We start from the raw sequence: 20,521 nt of genomic DNA on the forward strand, positions 1-20,521 counted from the left end.
CATGGGAACGCCTACGTCTGAAGCCGGCCCCACTGACATCACACCTACGTCTGAGGCCGGCCCCACTGACATCACTAGTGATGTCAGTGGGAGTGATTTTGGCTCTGATAGAGCCAAAATCACTCCAGGGCTTGCGGCAGCGAGACCCTACCGCAGGGTCTCCGTCACAAGTCCGATGGTCGCGATGGTCAAGACCATCACGACCATCATCATGGATGCTCGCATATGCTGTGGGTGGTCATTTTCATGGAGGAGGGCACTGATTCAGAGCGAGCGCTCTGGTCAGAGCGTTCGGCTCTGAATCAGGCCCACAGATCACTATGATCACTATGATCTGTGCAGGCTTTTTAGGGTTAAAATAAGCTAAAGTGTTAAAAATATAAAAAAAAATGGCGTGGGGCCCCCCATAAATCCATAATAAGCCTTGGACCATTTAACCTGGTCTGGTCATGGAAAATTGGTGGAAAAAATGCATGGGGTTCCTCATATCTTCCATTAACTAGCACCAGGCTGAACCAACCAGCGTGGGGTCCTCCTGCCAAAGCATTCACCAGCCCCAAACTGGTCATTCCAGGGCTGGCAATCCTCATAAAGTATGGAACCCCTTAAAAAAAGGGTACCCACTCCCGAGCATAAACCAACTCTGGGGTGAAAGCCCTGCATTCCCGATGGCAATGGATGCCGCAGTAATGGGTTAAATTAAACAGTAATATTGTTTTTTACAGTGGGCCTACAGCTACCAGCAAACCAGCCCTTTGGCACTTCTAGAACTACAAGTGCCAGCAGGATGGTGGCACCTGTACCCCCACTATGAAAAAAATATGAAACAAACCACAGTACACACAGGGAATATTGTAAATCTTTATTACACATTCATTCACTTAGGCAGGTGTATTGTCTGGGTGCTTTTAAAGTCGGATTTGAAGTACATTTTTAGTTTATCTTCCATCTGCCTTTTAGTAAATGAAGGGATCATCTAGTGGTCTATGGTAAAGTATCATTATTTGGTCTATGGTCAATTTTGGTTGATATTTAGTTTTATAGTCAATTTTATAATGGTTTTGCCTTTAGTAAATCCCTGATTTGCAAAATCGACTGAAAATCGAATACAAAACCCCAATATTGACCTATAGTACATATACCCTCTCACTTGTTCCAAGATTGCATATAAGTGAGACTCATTCTGTTTTTTCCTTTTCTTGTGCGGACAGCTCATGTAAGGCGGGTAAAGAAGGAGATTGTTCATTAGACAAAGTCCTGGTCAGTCAGGGTATTATTTATGCATATTTCAGGCATTGATGTAAAGTCACATTTATATGCACTAAAGTCAGTGGTGGAAATTACCTTCTATTTATTAGCCATATAGACCCATTGCATTTTTAGTAAAAACAGTTACAATATTTAACATGTACTTTTGAATTAGACTTGTGATAAACATTCTTAGAGGTATACTTACTAAAGTGCGGGTTTATAGAAGTAGAGATGTTGCCCATAGCAACCAATTAGATTCTATCCATTATCTTCTAGAAGGTGCTAGATAAATGTTAAGTAGAATCTGATTGGTTGCTATGGGCAACATCTCCACTTCTAAAAACTTGCACATCAGTAAATATACTCCTTACAGTAGGCTCGTTTCACATTGTCACAATGTTTCTGTACAACTACATTAGTTACATACAGTAGTTACAGTACATAAATACAGGTAAGGTTGAAAATATGCTTTAAGTTGAACATACACCATAGTCACTATTACTGTTACAAGTGTTTCCTGTTCCCAAATTCCTCTGATCTGTACATTCACTAACATTAAATAATCCTAATCTCAAACCACTTGGTACTAGGCCTTACAGTGAAAAGAACACCCAAGCTCATTAGACTATGAATATTACTGGTGAAATGTTCCAATTTATATTTGCAACTAAATGCAATTAGAATACTTAGCAGAAGTGTCTATTGGCCATCACTCATCTGCAACTTTAATCGAATGCAGATACAAAACCCTTCCCTTGTGTACATTCATGTGTCACAATGTACAAGGATTGAAACGCCAACTGTCAGCATCCATAGGTGCTGTAACACTGATTGGTACTTCCATAGATGCCACCAGCAGTGCACCATCGAAAGTTGCACCAGCTCTATGGCTGGTGAAATTTCTCTGTCCATATATGGCCTCTTCTGTGAATGCTTGAACATCTGTGTATGTGACCACTTTCATGGACACACCTACTGTATGGCACTCCAATAACACGCCCATAAGACAGACCTCCTCCTTATGAGCACTAAAAGGCATAGGCAGATGAGAGCCTTCACAGATTTTGAGTTGGGCAAAAGATAGTTGAAAATGAAATGGCTCCCCCTTGTGGTTAAAGGGTTAATTGCAGGTAAGATTTCAGACTCTAAAGGGTTTGGGGGTGTTTCTACAAAAAGTGTAGAAGACTAGCTCTGAGAGGTACTGGCAAAAACTAAAATATAAAAACTAAAGAAGAACACACTGACAGTCACTTACCAAAGGTTGAAAGTAAGAAGGTAATTTAAGGTTGGAGAAGTAAGTAGTCCAGCTGTGGGTAGGAATAAGGGTTCCAGTCTAATGTCAGATGTTTACTGTCCAGTAGGCTGGGTAAACCCAGATAAGTAGTGGAGTAAATAGTACTTTAAAGACCACTGGTATTTCAGGCCCCTTTGCACTCATAGGAGTAGATATACAGAAGCTTTTAAAAATTAAAAATGGTGGTGTTTCCCATGGCAACCAATCTGATTGTAGCTATCATTTCTCTATTGCAGTCTAGAAATTATAGACATAATCTGATTGGTTGCGAAGAACAAAACCACCACTTGTCTGTTTGAGAAGCTTCAGTTAATCTGCTATAACCATTACTCTTTCCAGACAGAGCCTACAAAAGACTCAAGACCACTATGAGGAATACTCAGCCCCTGGTTAATCAACAGAGAAGTCCAGTGAGTGAGAGTGCACTGCAGGATGAGAGAAGAGTCATGGTGGCCCTCTTACACCACCAGGTACACCAGAAGAACTGTAGATAGTCTTACAACTCCAGAAGTGATGTTCGAATCTGCTACCAAGAGAACATTCAAGATTTGTGTTATAACAGTAAATTTATATAATAAGCTTGGGTTATCTCCATGCCCCAATAAACACTGTACTAAATATGAGGCCAACACAAAGCCTTGAGTTGTTGGGCATCCGCTTATATGAATGCAGGGTAACTAGGTACACAAAGAGGCATCCAGAACTCTGGAATGAGGGGAGAGTGTTGTGATCTTATTCATGTGTAAATTAGGAGGTTGACAATTAGTAATTTTAGGTATTGAAGGATCTTTGTAAAGGCACTGCAGGTGGATCTTAGAATTGGTTGCTACAGCAGCAAACAAGGTGCTAGTAGGCCACAATGGTGAACCGACAAGGGGCATGGCCACACAATAGCACCAATTAAAATTATGCCACACAGTAGTTTCCCTTATACACATTACCCAACACAGTATAGTTGGTTATTAACATTATGAAACACAATAGTATCCCTTATAGACATTATGCCACACAGTAGTGCCCCTTATGCACGTTATGCCACAAAGTAGTGCCCCCTATGCACATTATGCCACACAGTAGTGCCTCTTATGGCACATAATGATACACAGTAGTAGTTCCCCTGATACACATGCCACACAGCAGTGCCCATTACACATGTCACACAGTAATTCCCCTTACACATTGTCCACACAGTTGCACCTACTTTATAGAAGAATGTAAGCGCTGGAAGGAGAGCGGTGGATAGGGAGAAATTATTGCTCTGTCGACCTGATACAGCAAATTCAAATATCAGACTCTTGATTCACTGAAAGCCACAAACACCTTCTACAAACTAGGACCTAAATGACCTCCCTTGAGACACAGCAGCCTGGCTAGATCACACAGAGAAACCTCTTGATCTCCAGCTGTTGTGAAACTACAAGTCCCAGCATGTCATTCCATACAATGGAGCGACTTGTACTTCCATAGCAGCTGAAGACCAACATATTGCCTAAGTCTGATCTAGCAGCATTAATAGTTGGATTCTAATGTCCTTCCTCCCCCTCCATAAACCTAATCTAGCAGCAGGAATAGTGCTATTTTTCGACAATGAAACACACTAGTTCAGCTGCTAGGTTTATGTGTAGGGGGGGCATTATAATGCAACGATTAAATTCAAGAACAATACAGAAAATACTAGTCCTGTTGCTAGATTAAGTTTAGGCGGGGGGGAAGGGGGGCATTAGTATGTAACTATTAAATTAAGGAACAATAAATTATTTTTGTTTAATAGTTGAATGCTAATTAATAAAAAAAAGAGACAATGTAAAATGCATTTGGAGATGGGACACCTATGTACTAAATCTAACAACATTATTTCTAAATATTATAACCTACTGTAACCACCTACAGCCAATGCTTTTGGGAAAAAAAGTCCACCAAAGTACTAACTATTTCTGGAGCTCAGGAAGTTCACTGCAGGCAGGAAGAGTGGGGATGATCCCAAACCCAGGCCAATGTAATGCACCTGTGCAGCGATCTATTCTTAAAATAGCCAACAACTGAGTTGCTCCTCACTGTCCTTTTATATCTGGAGACAGACAGTAGGACTGGGTTTGCATCAGTGGGAAGAAAAAAAACTCAGCCCTCCTGTCTGTCTCCAGATACCACCCAATCCCTGCCATTGGCTGCAAATAAGGAGGAGGAGCACTGACTCAGCCTCTAGACATAACACAGTTGCGGCTTCTGCTTGATAACATACATCACAAAGGACTGACTGATCATGCGCTTGGTGCTCTGCAATGGCAGCACATGTCAGTCAGTGCAGTATGCAGTGGCAGCCAGTACGGGGCATGCAGGCTGCTGCCAGAGGTGCGCAGTCTTGCAGCCACTACAGGACGTACCTACAGCCACAAGAGAGCAGCTTTGCAGGGCTGGATTTCAGTGGATGGGGTGGGCACGGCCACAGGCCCCTTGGCACCTGCCTGGCCCTTGACGTCCACCTAGGTTGTCTAGCAGTAAATCTGGCCCTGTGAACAACTTAAATTGACCATCTCCACTAGAATCAGCAATTCATGGAGCTGGCTAGCAGGGTAATCTCACTGATAAAACTAGATACAATTTGTTACAAATAAACAAAGAGTGGGATCTTGCGCTGGAGAGGAGCAGCTCAGAATTCTGTCCAGTGTTATCTAAGCTGGACAAATAGACATACACAGTACTTAAAAATAAATTGAAAACCTAGCGATCCACTGTAGGGTTATAGTGTATAAAAACATACAGTAATTCAAAACATAAAATACGTATGTCTTTCAAATTCTTGTCGTCTTCTTATTGTTCAGGTTTCTTAAGCCAAAGGTCCATACATATAAAAGAAAAAAAAGAATGCAACCATACTGTACTTTGTTTTCTAAATACAATTTTTCTCCAAAAGAGAGAAAGAGAAAGATTCAAGTCTAAAAGAAGTTCTTTGATAGATTCAAATCCGCGGATGTAAATTTCAACACGCGGTGCCTATATAAAGATCCTTCAATACCTAAAATTACTCATTGTCAACCTCCTAATTTACACATGTGTAAGATCACAACACACTCCCCTCATTCCAGAGGTCTGGATGCCTCTTAGTGTGCCTAGTTACCCTGCATTCAAATAAAGGACTATTAGAATGATAATTTCACTACATCTATACTCAATTCAATTCATATTCATATTTTATATTTAATTTACACTAGCTAGGATCACTATCACTTTATTCGATTACCGCTTGAGATCACAGACACATGATGTCACTTAATATATTTTTTCCTTACACTCTCACTGCTACTCACCTTTATTTCACTCATAACATTCTCCATGAAGTCTGTATTCTTTTTGATTGGAGTACCAACTCCCCTCTATATTTTTTTATTATACATGTGCAATTCACTCCCCCTTTTTTCATAATTAATTCCCCCAATTATATTATTCTGTTCCCCGATTGGAGGGGTTTATATCTATTTTCTATATATTCATATCACAGGTCTGATTTTCTCCCTAGGTTGTTTGCTTAGTATAGAAATTACTGGTAGCAGCTCTATATTATCCTCTTGCTAGTATTGTTTAACAAAATTGTTTTTGCTACATGTCTTTTACAGAACTACGAGTAGACTGACACACCTTACTTCTCACTGGATGAAGTTCCGACCATGTGACTCTAACTTATGTTTTCGTTTTACATGTTGCATCATGTGGGAGCAGTTCATATGACCTCAGCTACATCCAGCTTCCATTGGCTAGCGGCTCCACGTGACATGGGCAACTATCTTGATTGGAGCTCCATTCCACAATAAATACACGGCCGAACTGAACAATCGGGTTCAGCCTTGACAAGGCTGTTGCAGACAGTGAAACGCGCGTCGGCGTGGCAGCGGGTCCACAATGCCCTCTATTGTGATTAATATAAAAATGTATTGACTTACTATATGTGCATTATATAAAGTGGCTCTGACAGCTCAATATACTTTAGAGCCGGTATAACAACCGATTCCTTATTTAACTACTAGCACATTACTCAGCCATCAGAACCAGCTGAATTACAGCATTAAATGATTGTCAACAGAAGAGGTATAATGTTTAAAGCCCGATACCCAAGTTTGCATCCTGACAGAGACATCATCATTGATAAAAACCCTAGCTAAGTGTGAATATTTCTAACAGCTACAATCTATATATTTGCATATGGATTGAAACACTACTGTGGTAAATCATCTATTAAACTGTGAATATTCCTGATAGTCTATTTCTAACATGTGACATCATTACACCCAGGATCAAATGAATCATTAAACAGCAGCAATACCACTTGTAGAAACAATCTAAATTAGCGATTAACTACTTTATGATACTGTTGCTATTTTCTGCCAGTCACTATCTTGATATCTGCAACATTACTTGCAATATTCACAACCATGATTGCCTGATTACATTGTTGCATTTGAAGTATTAGGTACAGCACTGACTCTTTCATCTGCAACATGCATACAGATGTTTGCCTGAATGAATGAATGCATCTATAAACAGTAAAATTCAATCTGACTCTCTGTTATATATACTGTGAATTCAGTTTATCTTAAAATACTCTTCACCTTATTTATATTTATAAATTCAATAATTGGGTTTGATCGCTTTTTGTGATTTGAGGTGTGAGATTGATTACATAATCTATACTCTCACGAGTCAAGTATTGATTTTTCAATCTCTTCTCATATTTTTTGCACACACTAAGATTGAGAGTTTAATCAAGTTATTTAACTTCAATTTTGGTATATACAGGAATTGAAAGCCAACGCGTTTCATCTGCCAATCAGACTTCTTCAAGGAATGACCTTGAAGAAGTCTGATTAGCAGATGAAACGCGTTGGATGCTCCACTTACCTCTCATGAACTTTACTACCATCCTTATCAGATAAGCCGCAGATTCCTTTTTTAAACTATATTTATTGTTATGTCTTTTTTATAATATTTATTTATCTGTGCATACCCCCATATACCGGTCAGTGACAACTTTGTGTTTGCTGTGTATAGCACATTTATTTCTGCATAAAACTTATATTTTTTATTGTTTGATTTTTATACTATGTTTCTTGTCTTAAAATAAATTTTGTGTATTTTACGTATATTATAGTCAGAGTACTATTTTATTTTCACTCGCACTTTCCTAGATGGTACCACTGTTTTATTTGTGTTATTAAGGAAATTGTTTCACATTTGCACTCTGCACTTTATTGGTTAAAAGAACACAAATATTTAATACTGATCTTCTTGAAGTTTATTAATAATATTTATTAATTATTATTTATTTTTGAAGTTTATTAATAATATTTATGCACGCACAGCACTTTGTTTAGCACGTAGGCGCTTTTAAACAGATTCAATGTTTTCATAAATCTATTAACAGCAGATCACCACTGCTGTACTTCTTCTGTTTGAGCTGACACCGATACTATAGGAGAGTGCTATACACTATACCTTTTATATTTGAAAAGCTATATATAACTTGAATACGACTGGTTTTAAGGAGTAGGACTTCTTCCTATTTTATTGAAATAGGGTGTTTATTATCTTTTGGCGCCGTGTTCTCCCATTGCTATATATATATATGGGGCTGGGAGTGGGATGCCAGCAATTGGAATCCTGGCAGTCAGAATCCAGATTCCTGCATCCAAACAGGGTTAGGTTACCGATACTTGTCAGGTAAGAATCCTAACCCTACCCCTTACCTTCCCTCCCCGCACCATAACCTCCCTGACTAGTGCCTAAACCTAACCTTTCCCCCCCTAGTGCCTAACCCTAACCCTCCCCCAGTGCCTAAACCTAACCCTCCCTTGAGTGTCTAACCCTAACCCTCCCTCTAGTGCCTGACCCTAGCTCATATCCCTAACCCTCCCCATAATCCCAATACTTACCATTGGGATGCTCGTGGTCAGGATACTAGCACCGAGATTCTGACTGGAGTGTATGTAGTAAATGTATTGCCATTTTTAGTTTGCTAAATGTGAGATTAGTGATCAAAAATATTACAGGGAACCTTGGGTGATTGGTATGCCTGATGGCCATTACAATAAGGTTGTTTATTTAGTTCCTTTTACAGCATGCATGACATCATGACATTGCATTGCTGGATGGCAGAGGAGCTGCAGAGAGGAGCAGGCAGCAGGTAAGTCTGGGATGGAGAGTCACAGGGAGGGGGGTTGGAGTGTCATGGGGAGGGGAGCTGGAGAATGCAGAGACAGTGGGGCAGATGCTGTTGAAGAAACACAGGAGGATGTGCTGGAGATATAAGAGAGATGGGGCTGATAGATAGTCTAATGTGCTCTTCAGACACGTGGGGTATGTACTTGAGAGATACAGGGGGTAAATCAGGAGAGACACAGGCAAGGATGAGGCTGGAGAAACACAGGTTAGATTAAGGCTCCAGAGACATAGGCAGGGATGAGGCTGGAAAGAAACAGGCAGGGATGAGACTGGAGAGACACAGGCAGGGATGAGACTGGAGAGACACAGGCAGGGATGATGCTGGAGAGACATAGGCAGGGATGAGGCTGGAAAGAAACAGGCAGGGATGAGACTGGAGAGACACAGGCAGGGATGAGACTGGAGAGACACATGCAAGAATGAGGCTGGAGAGACACAGAGGCAAAGATGAGGCTGGAGAGACACAGGCAGGGATGATGCTGGAGAGACACGGGCAAGAATGAGGCTGGAGAGACACAGACAAAGATGAGGCTGGAGGGACACAGACGAGGATGCTGCTGGAGAGCCACAAGGGGATGAGCTGATGGCTGACTGGCCTGCACCTAGGTGGGGTGGGGTATGTAGCTGAATACATGAGTGTGCTGAGACCCAAGATTTCTGTTGCTGACCCTGAGAATATGATATGTGTGGCTGCTGCAGCTGTGTTGGTGAATGCTAGTGGCTGGGTAGGTGATCTGGCAATTTAACTTACATGCGGTCATGAGACCAAATCAACCTCCTGGTTGGCATATGTTTTCCATTTAATTCAAACTCCTTCATATTCTCATTACTGTACATTCAATGTGATTTATTCTGAGTGCCCTTGGACTAGTCTGTGACTTCAATTGCACTATGCCAGTCCTGACCTTTGGTTTGTTTGTCATCTTGGATTTATTAACTATCTTAACATTGCTGTTTTGCTTTCAGATTTTGTAACCTGATATTTATCTTAATTCCTAACTGTAATTTAAGAATAGATCCTCCATTCTCTGCTGTTCTGCAGCCAATATTGTACTGCTCCCTAACTGTGCAGTGTGTGACCTGCCTTCTGCTGCTGCATGAGGGGCTCTGTGCAGAGGTTCAGGGGCTAAAGAGTGGTGGTGATCTTATGCTGCACTAAGGGAAAGGGGGTTGTTTTATGTGAAGAACACGAGTAGCCTGTTTGGTATTTTCTCCTGTGTGTGTGTGTGTGTGTGTGTTTACCGTCAGTAAGTGTTTTATCTTTGTGTTCGACTTCTAGTAAGAATATTAATTGATAGCAAAGGGCAAATATCCAGCAGTACTGTAAAACAATGTAAAGGTTTCCTATTGTTTGCATGTACAACACAGCTTGTAAAATGACAGATAGAAGCTGATTGGTTGGTACTTTATCTCTCTCCAAGGTTTGATATATCTCCCCCTGTGTTGTTCATTTATATGCTGTGTAGTATTGTTATGCAAGTAGCCAATCAGAATAAGGTTATTCTAAAATGTATTATTTTACATATACCCCATTCTTTAATTTGGCACCGAGGATATTGGGAAGAGACACAGTGCTATAATTTATTACTTTACATATACCCCATTCTTTAATTGGCACCGAGGATATTGGGAAGAGACACAGTGCTATAATTTATTATTTTACATATACCCCATTCTTTAATTGGCACCGAGGATATTGGGAAGAGACACAGTGCTACAATTTATTACTTTACATATACCCCATTCTTTAATTGGCACCGAGGATATTGGGAAGAGACACAGTGCTATAATTTATTACTTTACATATACCTCATTCTTTAATTGGCACTGAGGACATTGGGAAGAGACACAGTGCTATAATTTATTACTTTACATATACCCCATTCTTTAATTGGCACCGAGGATATTGGGAAGAGACACAGTGCTATAATTTATTACTTTACATTTACCCCATTCTTTAATTGGCACCGAGGACATTGGGAAGAGACACAGTGCTATAATTTATTACTTTACATATACCCCATTCTTTAATTGGCACCGAGGATATTGGGAAGAGACACAGTGCTATAATTTATTACTTTACATATACCCCATTCTTTAATTGGCACCGAGGATATTGGGAAGAGACACAGGACCTCATTCAGAGTCGGTCGAAGCGGCCGCACGGTCGTACGCCACCGATGTTCGCTATACTGCGCATGCGTAAAGTTCGCAATGCGCGTGCGCAAACTAGCCGCTGCGATCAGAAATTTCTCTCTCCTTGAACACAGCCAGGTCGGTAGTTTGAGTGACAGATGGAGGCGTTTGTGGGTGGTAACAGGGGAAGGTGCTTGAAAACGGGGGAGTGGAGATCCGAAACCAGGCGTGCCTCATTATGCGAACGGCGTTTTATGGGAGTGCATGCGGTTTATGGGAGTGCATAATTAACAAAGTAGCGTCATGGCACATGTGACATGGGAGGTTTTTACACTGACATGACCGTAGAGCTTAAGAGAGGGTATGGTCAACCTTAAGCTCTACGACCAGTTCCGATGGTTCCCGATGGTCTCGATTAATCCTTATATGCCCGGAGATGACGTGCAATGCGTACGAGAAGGGGGCGTATTTTTTTGTCAATCGACCGCTTCCTCCCCTTGGTCGGCCAACTACCGATCCGAACTTAGGGACGCAACTTGCGAGGGAATCATTTCAATATCCAGCCCCTTTTTCCATACGACCGACTCGGAATGAGGCCCACAGTGCTATCAGTATCGGCTGTTTTTTTTTTATGGGGAGAAGCGCATTTTTTTGTTGCCAAATATACATAGGGATTACAGCGCCATGCTGACCACACTAAGTGCCTGATTCATTTAATAATTGATGATGATGATAATGAGGACATTCATATACAGCATGAGGCTGCTTAAATATGAGTCCAATAACATGAGGCTGCACTTTGAATCCTTTAAGAGAAAAGCGCTATATAAATAAAATTATAATATACAGTATGCTTAAAGCAAAATCTTGAATAAGATATGTGCAACTGAGTATGCACCAGGAAGCATGCACGGGTTGTATTTCATGCGTATATTTTGGTCACAATGTTGCAATCAACGCTTAATTAAATATATATACGGTAGAATATCAGAAAATTGTGAAACTCAGAAATGTACAGTACTCGAACGTTTTATAATATGCAATTTCATCAAAATAACTCACCCCAATAGCAGCTAATATAGGTGCCTGGTAAATCCATTTGATTTCTCCAGCGCTCAGTTCCCAACATCTAAAATATAAATAAAAGCAAATATGTTTTTAGAAGCCACAATTCAGTGTATGTAAAGGTGAGGCAGTGACGACACTAGCGGGATGCGGCCCGCACAAGGTGTCACCTTCCGAGAGGGTGACACCAAAAGCCGAACACCTATGCCGGCAAAACCCCCTCTGACAGACTAGAGTGCAGGGCAGCACCACGTACTTAAACTCGCCCCCCTTGCGGCAAATTGTCGCTATTTGCGGGTCAATATGGAGGAGTCGGAGCCAATATGACGCAATTTCATTAGAATTGTCCCAATTAATGCGCAAATTCGCTGCATTTTGCCGTAAGGGGGAGGGGCCTAATTACATGGTGGTTCCAGCCTGTGAGGTCCTGTCCCCATCCGATCTGCTGCAAGGTAAGTTTGTTTGTAATATATATGTGACATATGTGTGTGCATATACATGTGTGTGTGTGTATATATGTGTGTATTTCTATATGCGTGTGTATGTATATATTTATGTGTGTGCACATGTGTGTAAACCCCCCCTACCCCCATAAAAATCCTGCGTTTTTAATTTTTTTAAAGTTGGTGGTAGTGGTGGGGGTGACGGCATCGGGTGACACCAACCCTAGTGACGCCTCTGAGGTGAGGGACAATATTTACATTTCCTTTAAATACATGAAAGTTTTATATTGATAAAAAATGTTACTGCACTGTAAATTGTTATTGACTGTTTACTAAATCACAAACATTAGTATCATGCACATCTTCTGGTAACTGCCTTCACCAACAGCCTCAGTAATCAGCAATGGCTCGGTTCTTCTAGTGCACAAGAACTGTAATAGCAAATGTCCTTTAATGGGTTACCTATGTCTTGTTGACAATCTGAATGTTGACAAGCAGTATGTGGACCCTGAAACGGAGGCACATTAGGTCGTGCGCCATTAGTACAACTGCAAACATCATATTTACAGTATTACCGCCAGTGCAGTTGCAATTTACAATTGTTGACCTAATGCTGGGTACACACAGGACAGACCTAGCAACAGACCGACTGGCATGCAGACCAAGCAGCTGATTGGGTAAGCATGCACTTACCTGTTGCCCGCTCAAAACGTCTGGCCAGACATCAGAACTGGACGAACATTTAAATTAGCCTTCCAAGTCAGTGTCAGTGTCAGTGTTGGCGGTTCCTGCGGCCGGTGTAACAGGTCGGTCGGGGGGTCGCCCGCACACACTGGCAGATGTGCACAATATATATCATATCTGATGTGCTTCATGGTTGAAACAATATATCTATGAACAATGTAATTCACAAACATATTACGTGTACACATGAGCAGACACACTAAACGTTAGGGATGTGGTTAGGATCCTGACAAGCGTAATGCCATCTGCCAGAACCCCAGAATCGGAATCCCGTTTGCCAAGACAACACTGGCGCTGTAATCCTAACATGACTCAGGATGCCGACGTCGGTTTCCCGGCAGATGGCATCCCGATTGTAATGACACTGGGGAAAGGTAAGTATCAGCTGCAGGGGGGACTCCCCGGGGAGAGCTAGCATTAGGGTCCGGTAATGGGGTTTAGGTTCAGGCACCACCGGGGGGGATTAGGGTTAGGCACTAAGGTGGAGGGTTAGGCTAAGGGGGGAGGGTTAGGGTCAGTGTACTGACAGCTGGAATCCCGTCCATCGGTATTTCATACAGATTCCAAACGATATATAGTTCATTGGCTGAATAAATTATATATTACATAGTGTTTACCCAACACAACGGTGCCTGTGTTCCAGGATCCATATATCAACATTGCGATTCCCGACAAGTTGACTACATACCATAATTAACATATGAGATATTCTTGAAGTTACACTCACCTATCTGTGCTCTGTAACGTCATCATCATTACATTGCTAGAAATTGCCATAGTTTAGATCATTAACTGATAAACCTATAAATGCCCAAACCAAACGAGCAACTGGAAGAACAGTCACTTAGACGAGTAAAGAGAACTAGCTTGTCAGGAGAAAGGTATAATTCTATGCACAATGGCACCAATGTGATGCTAATATATGTCTTTAATCATTTTGCAAATATTTGTTTTCAATTTGAGAACATCTGAGAATGTTTATTTGTACTGTAGGTAGCGCTACAAGATATAATGCTGGTGTAATTACATCATTTGTTATGAATCACTCAACAAAACCCCCATTTTGAAGATTTGCTGAATTCTTTTACTAGTCACTGATGTATCACCATAGGGGCAAATTAGGTGTTAAGACAGTTTCAAGCCATTGACCAAGGTATGGAAAGGTTCACACATCTGTATTCTAAAAGCTGTTTTCAAGAGGGATTGCTAAAATGCATGTTGTCTTCAGCCAGTGGCTGATCTACATTATTGGGTCCCTGGAGCTTGAACTGTTATGGGGGCCCGTTTGCAACTAGTAACAATAGGGCAACATCCATCAAGGTCCAAAGGGCCTTGCTGCCTTTGCAAGGACCTTGAGGCCCAAATGGCGGAGAAATAGAAGCCTCCCAGAGAGTGAGAGACTGATGATAGATAGATAGATAGATAGATAGATAGATAGATAGATAGATAGATAGATAGATAGATAGATTTAGAAATCCCTCAGATAGTGAGATACTGTAAATAGATATTGTGAGGTTCTGGTTTTGTTGTGGACCCGGGGTGGTAATAGGAGCAGACACTGAATCAGATTTAAAAATAAACGTGGAGTTTTTAATGAGTGGCATGAATGTGGAAAAACAAAAAGTCCGGGTATAGCACTAAAGTGCACTTGGGAAACTGTAGTGAAGCATTGGGAAAAAGTCCAGGTAGTGATAACAGAAGGTAATCCAGTATTCCAGGGTTTGTGAGGCTGAAAAGAATTGCAGGCTGAAGTGAATTGCAGACTGAAGTGAATTGCAGACTGAGACATAATGTCCAGGGAAACTGCAAGTGGAGGCAAGGTGCATGGTAACAGCTGACACAGGTACTCAGGCAAGGGAGAGGCAAAAGAGGAGGCAGGAGTCAGTGGGGCTGGAACAGCCAGGGTGCAGCAGGTTAGGTAATGATCCCAACAGACAGGTGAATGAGCACAGGAACTGTCTCTCTCAGCTCTCGCTGAGAAACATGTTACACTGGCAATGAGATACCCAGTGCTGCACTGTGACAGGCCAGAGAGAGCATGTGACACACCAGGATAGGGCAACGGCGCCCATGCCAGAGTGGAACAGAAGCACCAACAGGCCTAACCAGACCAGAGTGACAGTATGCCTGCACAGGACTATGTGCAGCCAATATACCCTGTCAGATACCAGCGCCACCACCAGACGCCCCTCGCCATAGCTTCCTCACTTGTGATACTTGCTGGCCGGCATGCCGAGAAACCCTGGTCATGACAGATAGATACATGTAGAAACCCCCCAGAGAGTGAGAGACTGTAAATAGATAGATGTAGAACCCCCCAGAGAGTGAGAGACTGAAGATCGATAGATAGCTAGATAGATAGATAGATAGATAGATAGATAGATAGATAGATATAAAAAACCCCAGATAGGGAAAGATGATATAAATAGAAACCACCCAGAGAGTGAGAGACTGTAGATAGATAGATACATGTAGAAACCCTCCAGAGAGTGAGAGATTACATAGATAGAAAGATAGATGTAGAAACTCCCCAGAGAGTGAGAGACTGTAGTAAGATAGATGTAGAAACCCCCAGAGAGTGAGAGAATGTAGATAGATAGAGGAAGAGGGAGTGTGAGAGAGAGACTGTAGATAGATTACATCCAAAACCCAAACTTTCTAATTTCATCTGTAGGATTCCAGCTATTGTTTCTACTGAGTGGGATCTCTGGAATCCCCCAGAGTCAGGTCTCTCCTCCACACTGTATGCTCCCGCCTCTGAGCTGCATGCCATCTCTCAGTCAGCTCAGCTTTCAGCTTGTGGTCAGCACTGCAGGGATGAATTTTGGCAGATGAGACAGCACAAATGGAGATGGGAGCATCTAGTGGCACCTGGCAGTATTGCACTCAGCAGTGACACTGACAGCAGCTCTCTGTTCTGCACCTGGCCAGCTCATAAAGCCATCCTATGGTTGGATCTGTAGATAAAGTAAAGTGTCTACCAGCCTGTACCGATTAGGGTACTCAGAAACCACCCCTATATGCACTACTGTAGAGCATATTCTAAGGTCAATATAAAGTACTTCAACCCATTTGCTTATGATTCTATCACTAAAATAACCTTATTTTAATAACACAGTTAAAAAACTACATTGATTTTGTTGAAATATGTACTCATTAAAAAAAATGACTTCAAGGCCCATCTGGAGTTAGGTGCCCTGAAGCTTAAGCTTCACCCGCCTCTGTCTTCAGGTTTTAATTTGTACTGTGATGCATGTTAAAAAGAAGCTTCACTGCAGCCAGGTGTAATATGGATAGTAATTAGCAAGTGGTTACAATGTTTGGGAAAATAGAATAAAAACTTGTATAGCTTAATGCACTTATACGTCAAACAAGTCAACAAAAGCAGATCCAAAAATGGAATATTGGACCCTGGTTCTAAATTTTAATCACTACATTTTGAAAGTAAAGTTTACACCAGAAATAAGATTATAGAAGATAACATGTTAAAACCTCATCATGATTTTTATATACATATACTGGACATTGGCCAATCATTGTTAATCAGTTTGATCTGCCAAGAAAAGGATCACTTATTGCCATTACAGTAAAAGCTGGATATTGCTCAACCTTCAAAGGGTCCTTTGATGGTCTCTATATGTGATGAGACATACAGTACCAGCATGCTCACTGTGATTACAAGCAATTTGTATCTTGTCTAGGTTTATTGATCAGTTGGCTCTGATGAAATAATAAGAGTTGTTTTTTATGTGCTTTAGTTATGACGCAGGGTTTAAGATTCAGAGTAATTTGGTAAATACAAGAAAAGGCATTGGAAACCAACTATCAAAATGCCAAACAAAGATCTTGAATCTTTTTGTTCAATGCTGCTATTCAGTGTTAATGGCACACACACAAAAACTCTCCATAGCTGAATTTTGTGAAAGGGATTCATTTTGTATTGTGTAATTTGACTTGTTATTGAATTTAAAATAGTATACAGTACCCCTTTGTTGAGCTTATTGATTTGTAATCATTGTTTGTATGGTTGAACATCCCTTTGAAAACACCATACTTTACAAAATTGACACATATGTAAAATGCTCGTGAACAGTTTTCCCCTGCTTGACTGTGCACAAATGTGGCCATTCTCGAAATGTGAACATACTGTTGGAAAATAGGGGATGGAGTAAATGGGATTGGACAGCCTTGAACAAAGAGCAGAGTTCAGGAAAGATTCTGCCCCATGACCATAGTCCTTGGCATATGGTGTTATTGTGAGGGTATACAGGGCTGTATCAATCTTCTGAGCTAGTCCATGCTGCCCCAGACCCTCAGCACATGTAACATCATGACATCACAGAAAAGGTGGCCCGGGAGCTGGAATCTGGGAGCTGGGTGTGTCCTTAAGATGCACCTCTCCATGATGCAGGGTGCGCTTCCAGGCACCTCACAAGCTGGAGACAGGTGCCAATGAGAAAGGAATAGAGCTGCCACCTTAACCTTGTATCTTGTGCCACACACCCCTAGTTCAGGCAATGCCAGGGCCGTAAATAGGGTAGTTTGTCCTGTGCCATGGCACAGGGCACTGCAGGACAGGGGGTGCTGTTCAGGCCTGTCAATTTTCCTGTTTATTATCACTCACACTTGTAGCTTCCTCTTCTTTTATGCCCAGCATCTCCTGGCCTCCCCTATCTCTTCCCTGGCCCTTCCCCATGAGGCCATGGTGCTTATTCGGTTGAATTATCTTAAGTCCCTATTTAAACAAAATGGTTTGGCGCCAATGCTCTCTCTGGCACAGGGCACCAAAAAGTCTAGTTACGGCTCTGGGCAATGCATAAAGCCCTCCTCTCGATATAGTGGAAATACAGTAAGAAGAACTCTGAAACATTTTGCTATGTAGAGATTTGGTACACTCCAAAGGTCATTTTTCATAGGGGGTTGAGAAAAATCTTATATATGGCTGATCATGGTCCCTCGAAGAGCAGCTGTTGTCTGTTATGTATTGTGTGCTTGCTCATTTGACCATGTGCTCTATGTCATACATTGCTTTCCCTTGCCATGCACTGCCTGCTAATTGGTATGAGAATTGTTGGATTCATTTCACAAATATGTGCTAATCCTTACTTGTTACACTGGCCAATAAATATTATACATTTGTAGCATCTGTAGACATGTCTCCTCATTAAAAAGCTGTAGGGAGTGCTACTATATCCCATCACTGATCCAACCCAGTGGTGTACACTGCAGTGTATTGGTGCCTAATAATGAACATACTGAGGAAAATAACAGTGTGTCAGAGAAGGCACTTTGTGTTCCACCTTCCCCTCTTCCTGCCACCAGCTTTCCCTGTATTTTTACCTCTGGACTGCATTGATGTACTAAGTGGTAACCAATACAAATCTGCTTAAGGCCATTTTAACCTGCTTTGGTACATAGAATGTTGCCAGAATATTATTCTAATTCAGTTTATTGAAATTTGAATTAAAAGAGAAAAAATTTGACTGTGTTAGATGGAGCAAAAATAAAAACTAATTGTACAGTATGTCCTGAAAATGCAATGTCTTCTGAAAAATTAAGGTATAAAAAAATTACTGTTGATGTTGGATGGGTTGGCCACAAGACTGAGAAAATCCTCAACAGTAAAGGAGAAGAGGTCTTATTCCCAGTAGTAGTCCAGACACAAAATAACCACAGCACAGGCATGAGAAAACCATTAGCTATGGAAGAGTTATGGAAAAGAGGTCTTAATCTCAGTAGTTGACCAGACTCAGCTGTAGTTGCCCAAAATTAGTAGTGGTCAAGGCCAGAATGAGGGTGTGTGTAATGGCTGCAAGGCATATGATGTAGAACAGTAGCAGTGCCAATGGAATCTTGGAGAGGTATCCTGTCACATGTTTCCAGCCCACATATTACTTAGAAGAGGCAAAGCACTCATCTTTCTGCTCTCAGTGCTACCTCGGTTGAGATTGCATTCACCAAGGTGATGGGGTTGCTGGTCCAGGGTGCAAAGGTGCCCTACTCCAGCAATGGTAGTGGTAACAAGAACACTAGAATATCTGGCATTTGTTTTTATATACTTGACATTCCCTTTTATCCTTGTTTCCTAACCTATATTAAATTAAAACAAATTTAAAGGAAAATTTAAAAAAGTCTATCAATGAGTTAATTCTCTAGGCATTCACCTGCCATACCAGTTCCAATATAAAATCAATAAAACCCATTTTCAATACTTAGGGCAACCTCTGCAAAAAGCTTCACATTAAATTAATAATATTATGATTTAATTAATAGAACTATTTCACACCAAACAGATCCAGATTTAAACTAATAGTGTTGATATCTATACTTATAATAAAGTTGTAATGGTTGTGTCTGTACATATAATTTTTTTGGGAGAAATGTAATCCTTGGGACAGTGTATGAACTACTGTATGAAGACTAAAAAAAAAATTCTGAAATTTTGTTTGTGTTTGTTCTGGTATCACGCAAAAACTACAGGAGGAATTTATATTGCATTTGTAATATTGTACAGTTTCGTCACCTAGAAAGAAACTGAGGTATGTATTATCTCAGTGTGACATCAGGGAGAGGAACAAAAAGGAAAAACCAGATGCTTGATACTTAGCACTAGCAGTGTGCAGGCTCCTCAAGCCAAAAATGACGAGATTTATATAAATATTATGTTTTTTGTGACAAATATACTTTTAGGGACTGTTTATGAACTACAGAGACAATTTTTTTAATCAGAATTTGCACAGGCTCCTCAAGTCCAAAATGATGATATGTATATAAATATATATATATATATATATATATATATATATTGCACACCCCAAATATCATATAGAAATCTATGATATATATCTACATATATATATCTACATATATATATATATATATATATATATATATATATATATATGTATAAATATATTTATATATATATATAATGTACATATATATATATATATGTATATATACTGTATATATATATATATATATATATATATAAAGATATATTTCACAGGAAAACTATATATTAAGCACTAATCAGACAGCTTTTCTTGACTCATGAAGTTGCAGTATATAAGTCGTTCCAGTAGGTGCACCAGGACAAATACTACATAAAAATCCATATATTATTTACAATGACATTTTGTGATCAATGTCTACAATATAAAATATACAAAACAATATTAGATGCCACAACTGTCTTTGTAAAAGTAGTTACACTGAGCAATAACAGACATCCACACTTGCAAAGCTTTGCTAGTTCTACAAATAAGCCTATTTCCAACCAAAACATCCCCAACATTAAATAGTTAGAATTTAAATGTAATTAATACTGTAGCCCTCCTTATTTCTAAGCTCAGTCCCACATTAAATTAATAGCCTC

At 40.5% G+C, this 20,521-nt stretch overlaps 1 protein-coding gene across 1 annotated transcript in view; it reads right to left on the reverse strand.

Annotated features, from left to right (window-relative positions):
- The window catches only part of PTH2R (parathyroid hormone 2 receptor), a 496,129-nt gene that overhangs the window by 27,670 nt on the left and 447,938 nt on the right, over positions 1-20,521 (reverse strand). The window contains exon 9 of the mRNA XM_088482403.1: positions 11,954-12,020. Coding sequence (XP_088338529.1) covers positions 11,954-12,020 — 67 coding nt within the window. The remainder of the gene's footprint in view (positions 1-11,953; positions 12,021-20,521) is intronic.

Source organism: Taudactylus pleione, unplaced genomic scaffold (genome assembly GCF_031769625.1).
Source record: "Taudactylus pleione unplaced genomic scaffold, aTauple2 ptg000286l, whole genome shotgun sequence".
NCBI lineage: Eukaryota > Metazoa > Chordata > Amphibia > Anura > Myobatrachidae > Taudactylus > Taudactylus pleione.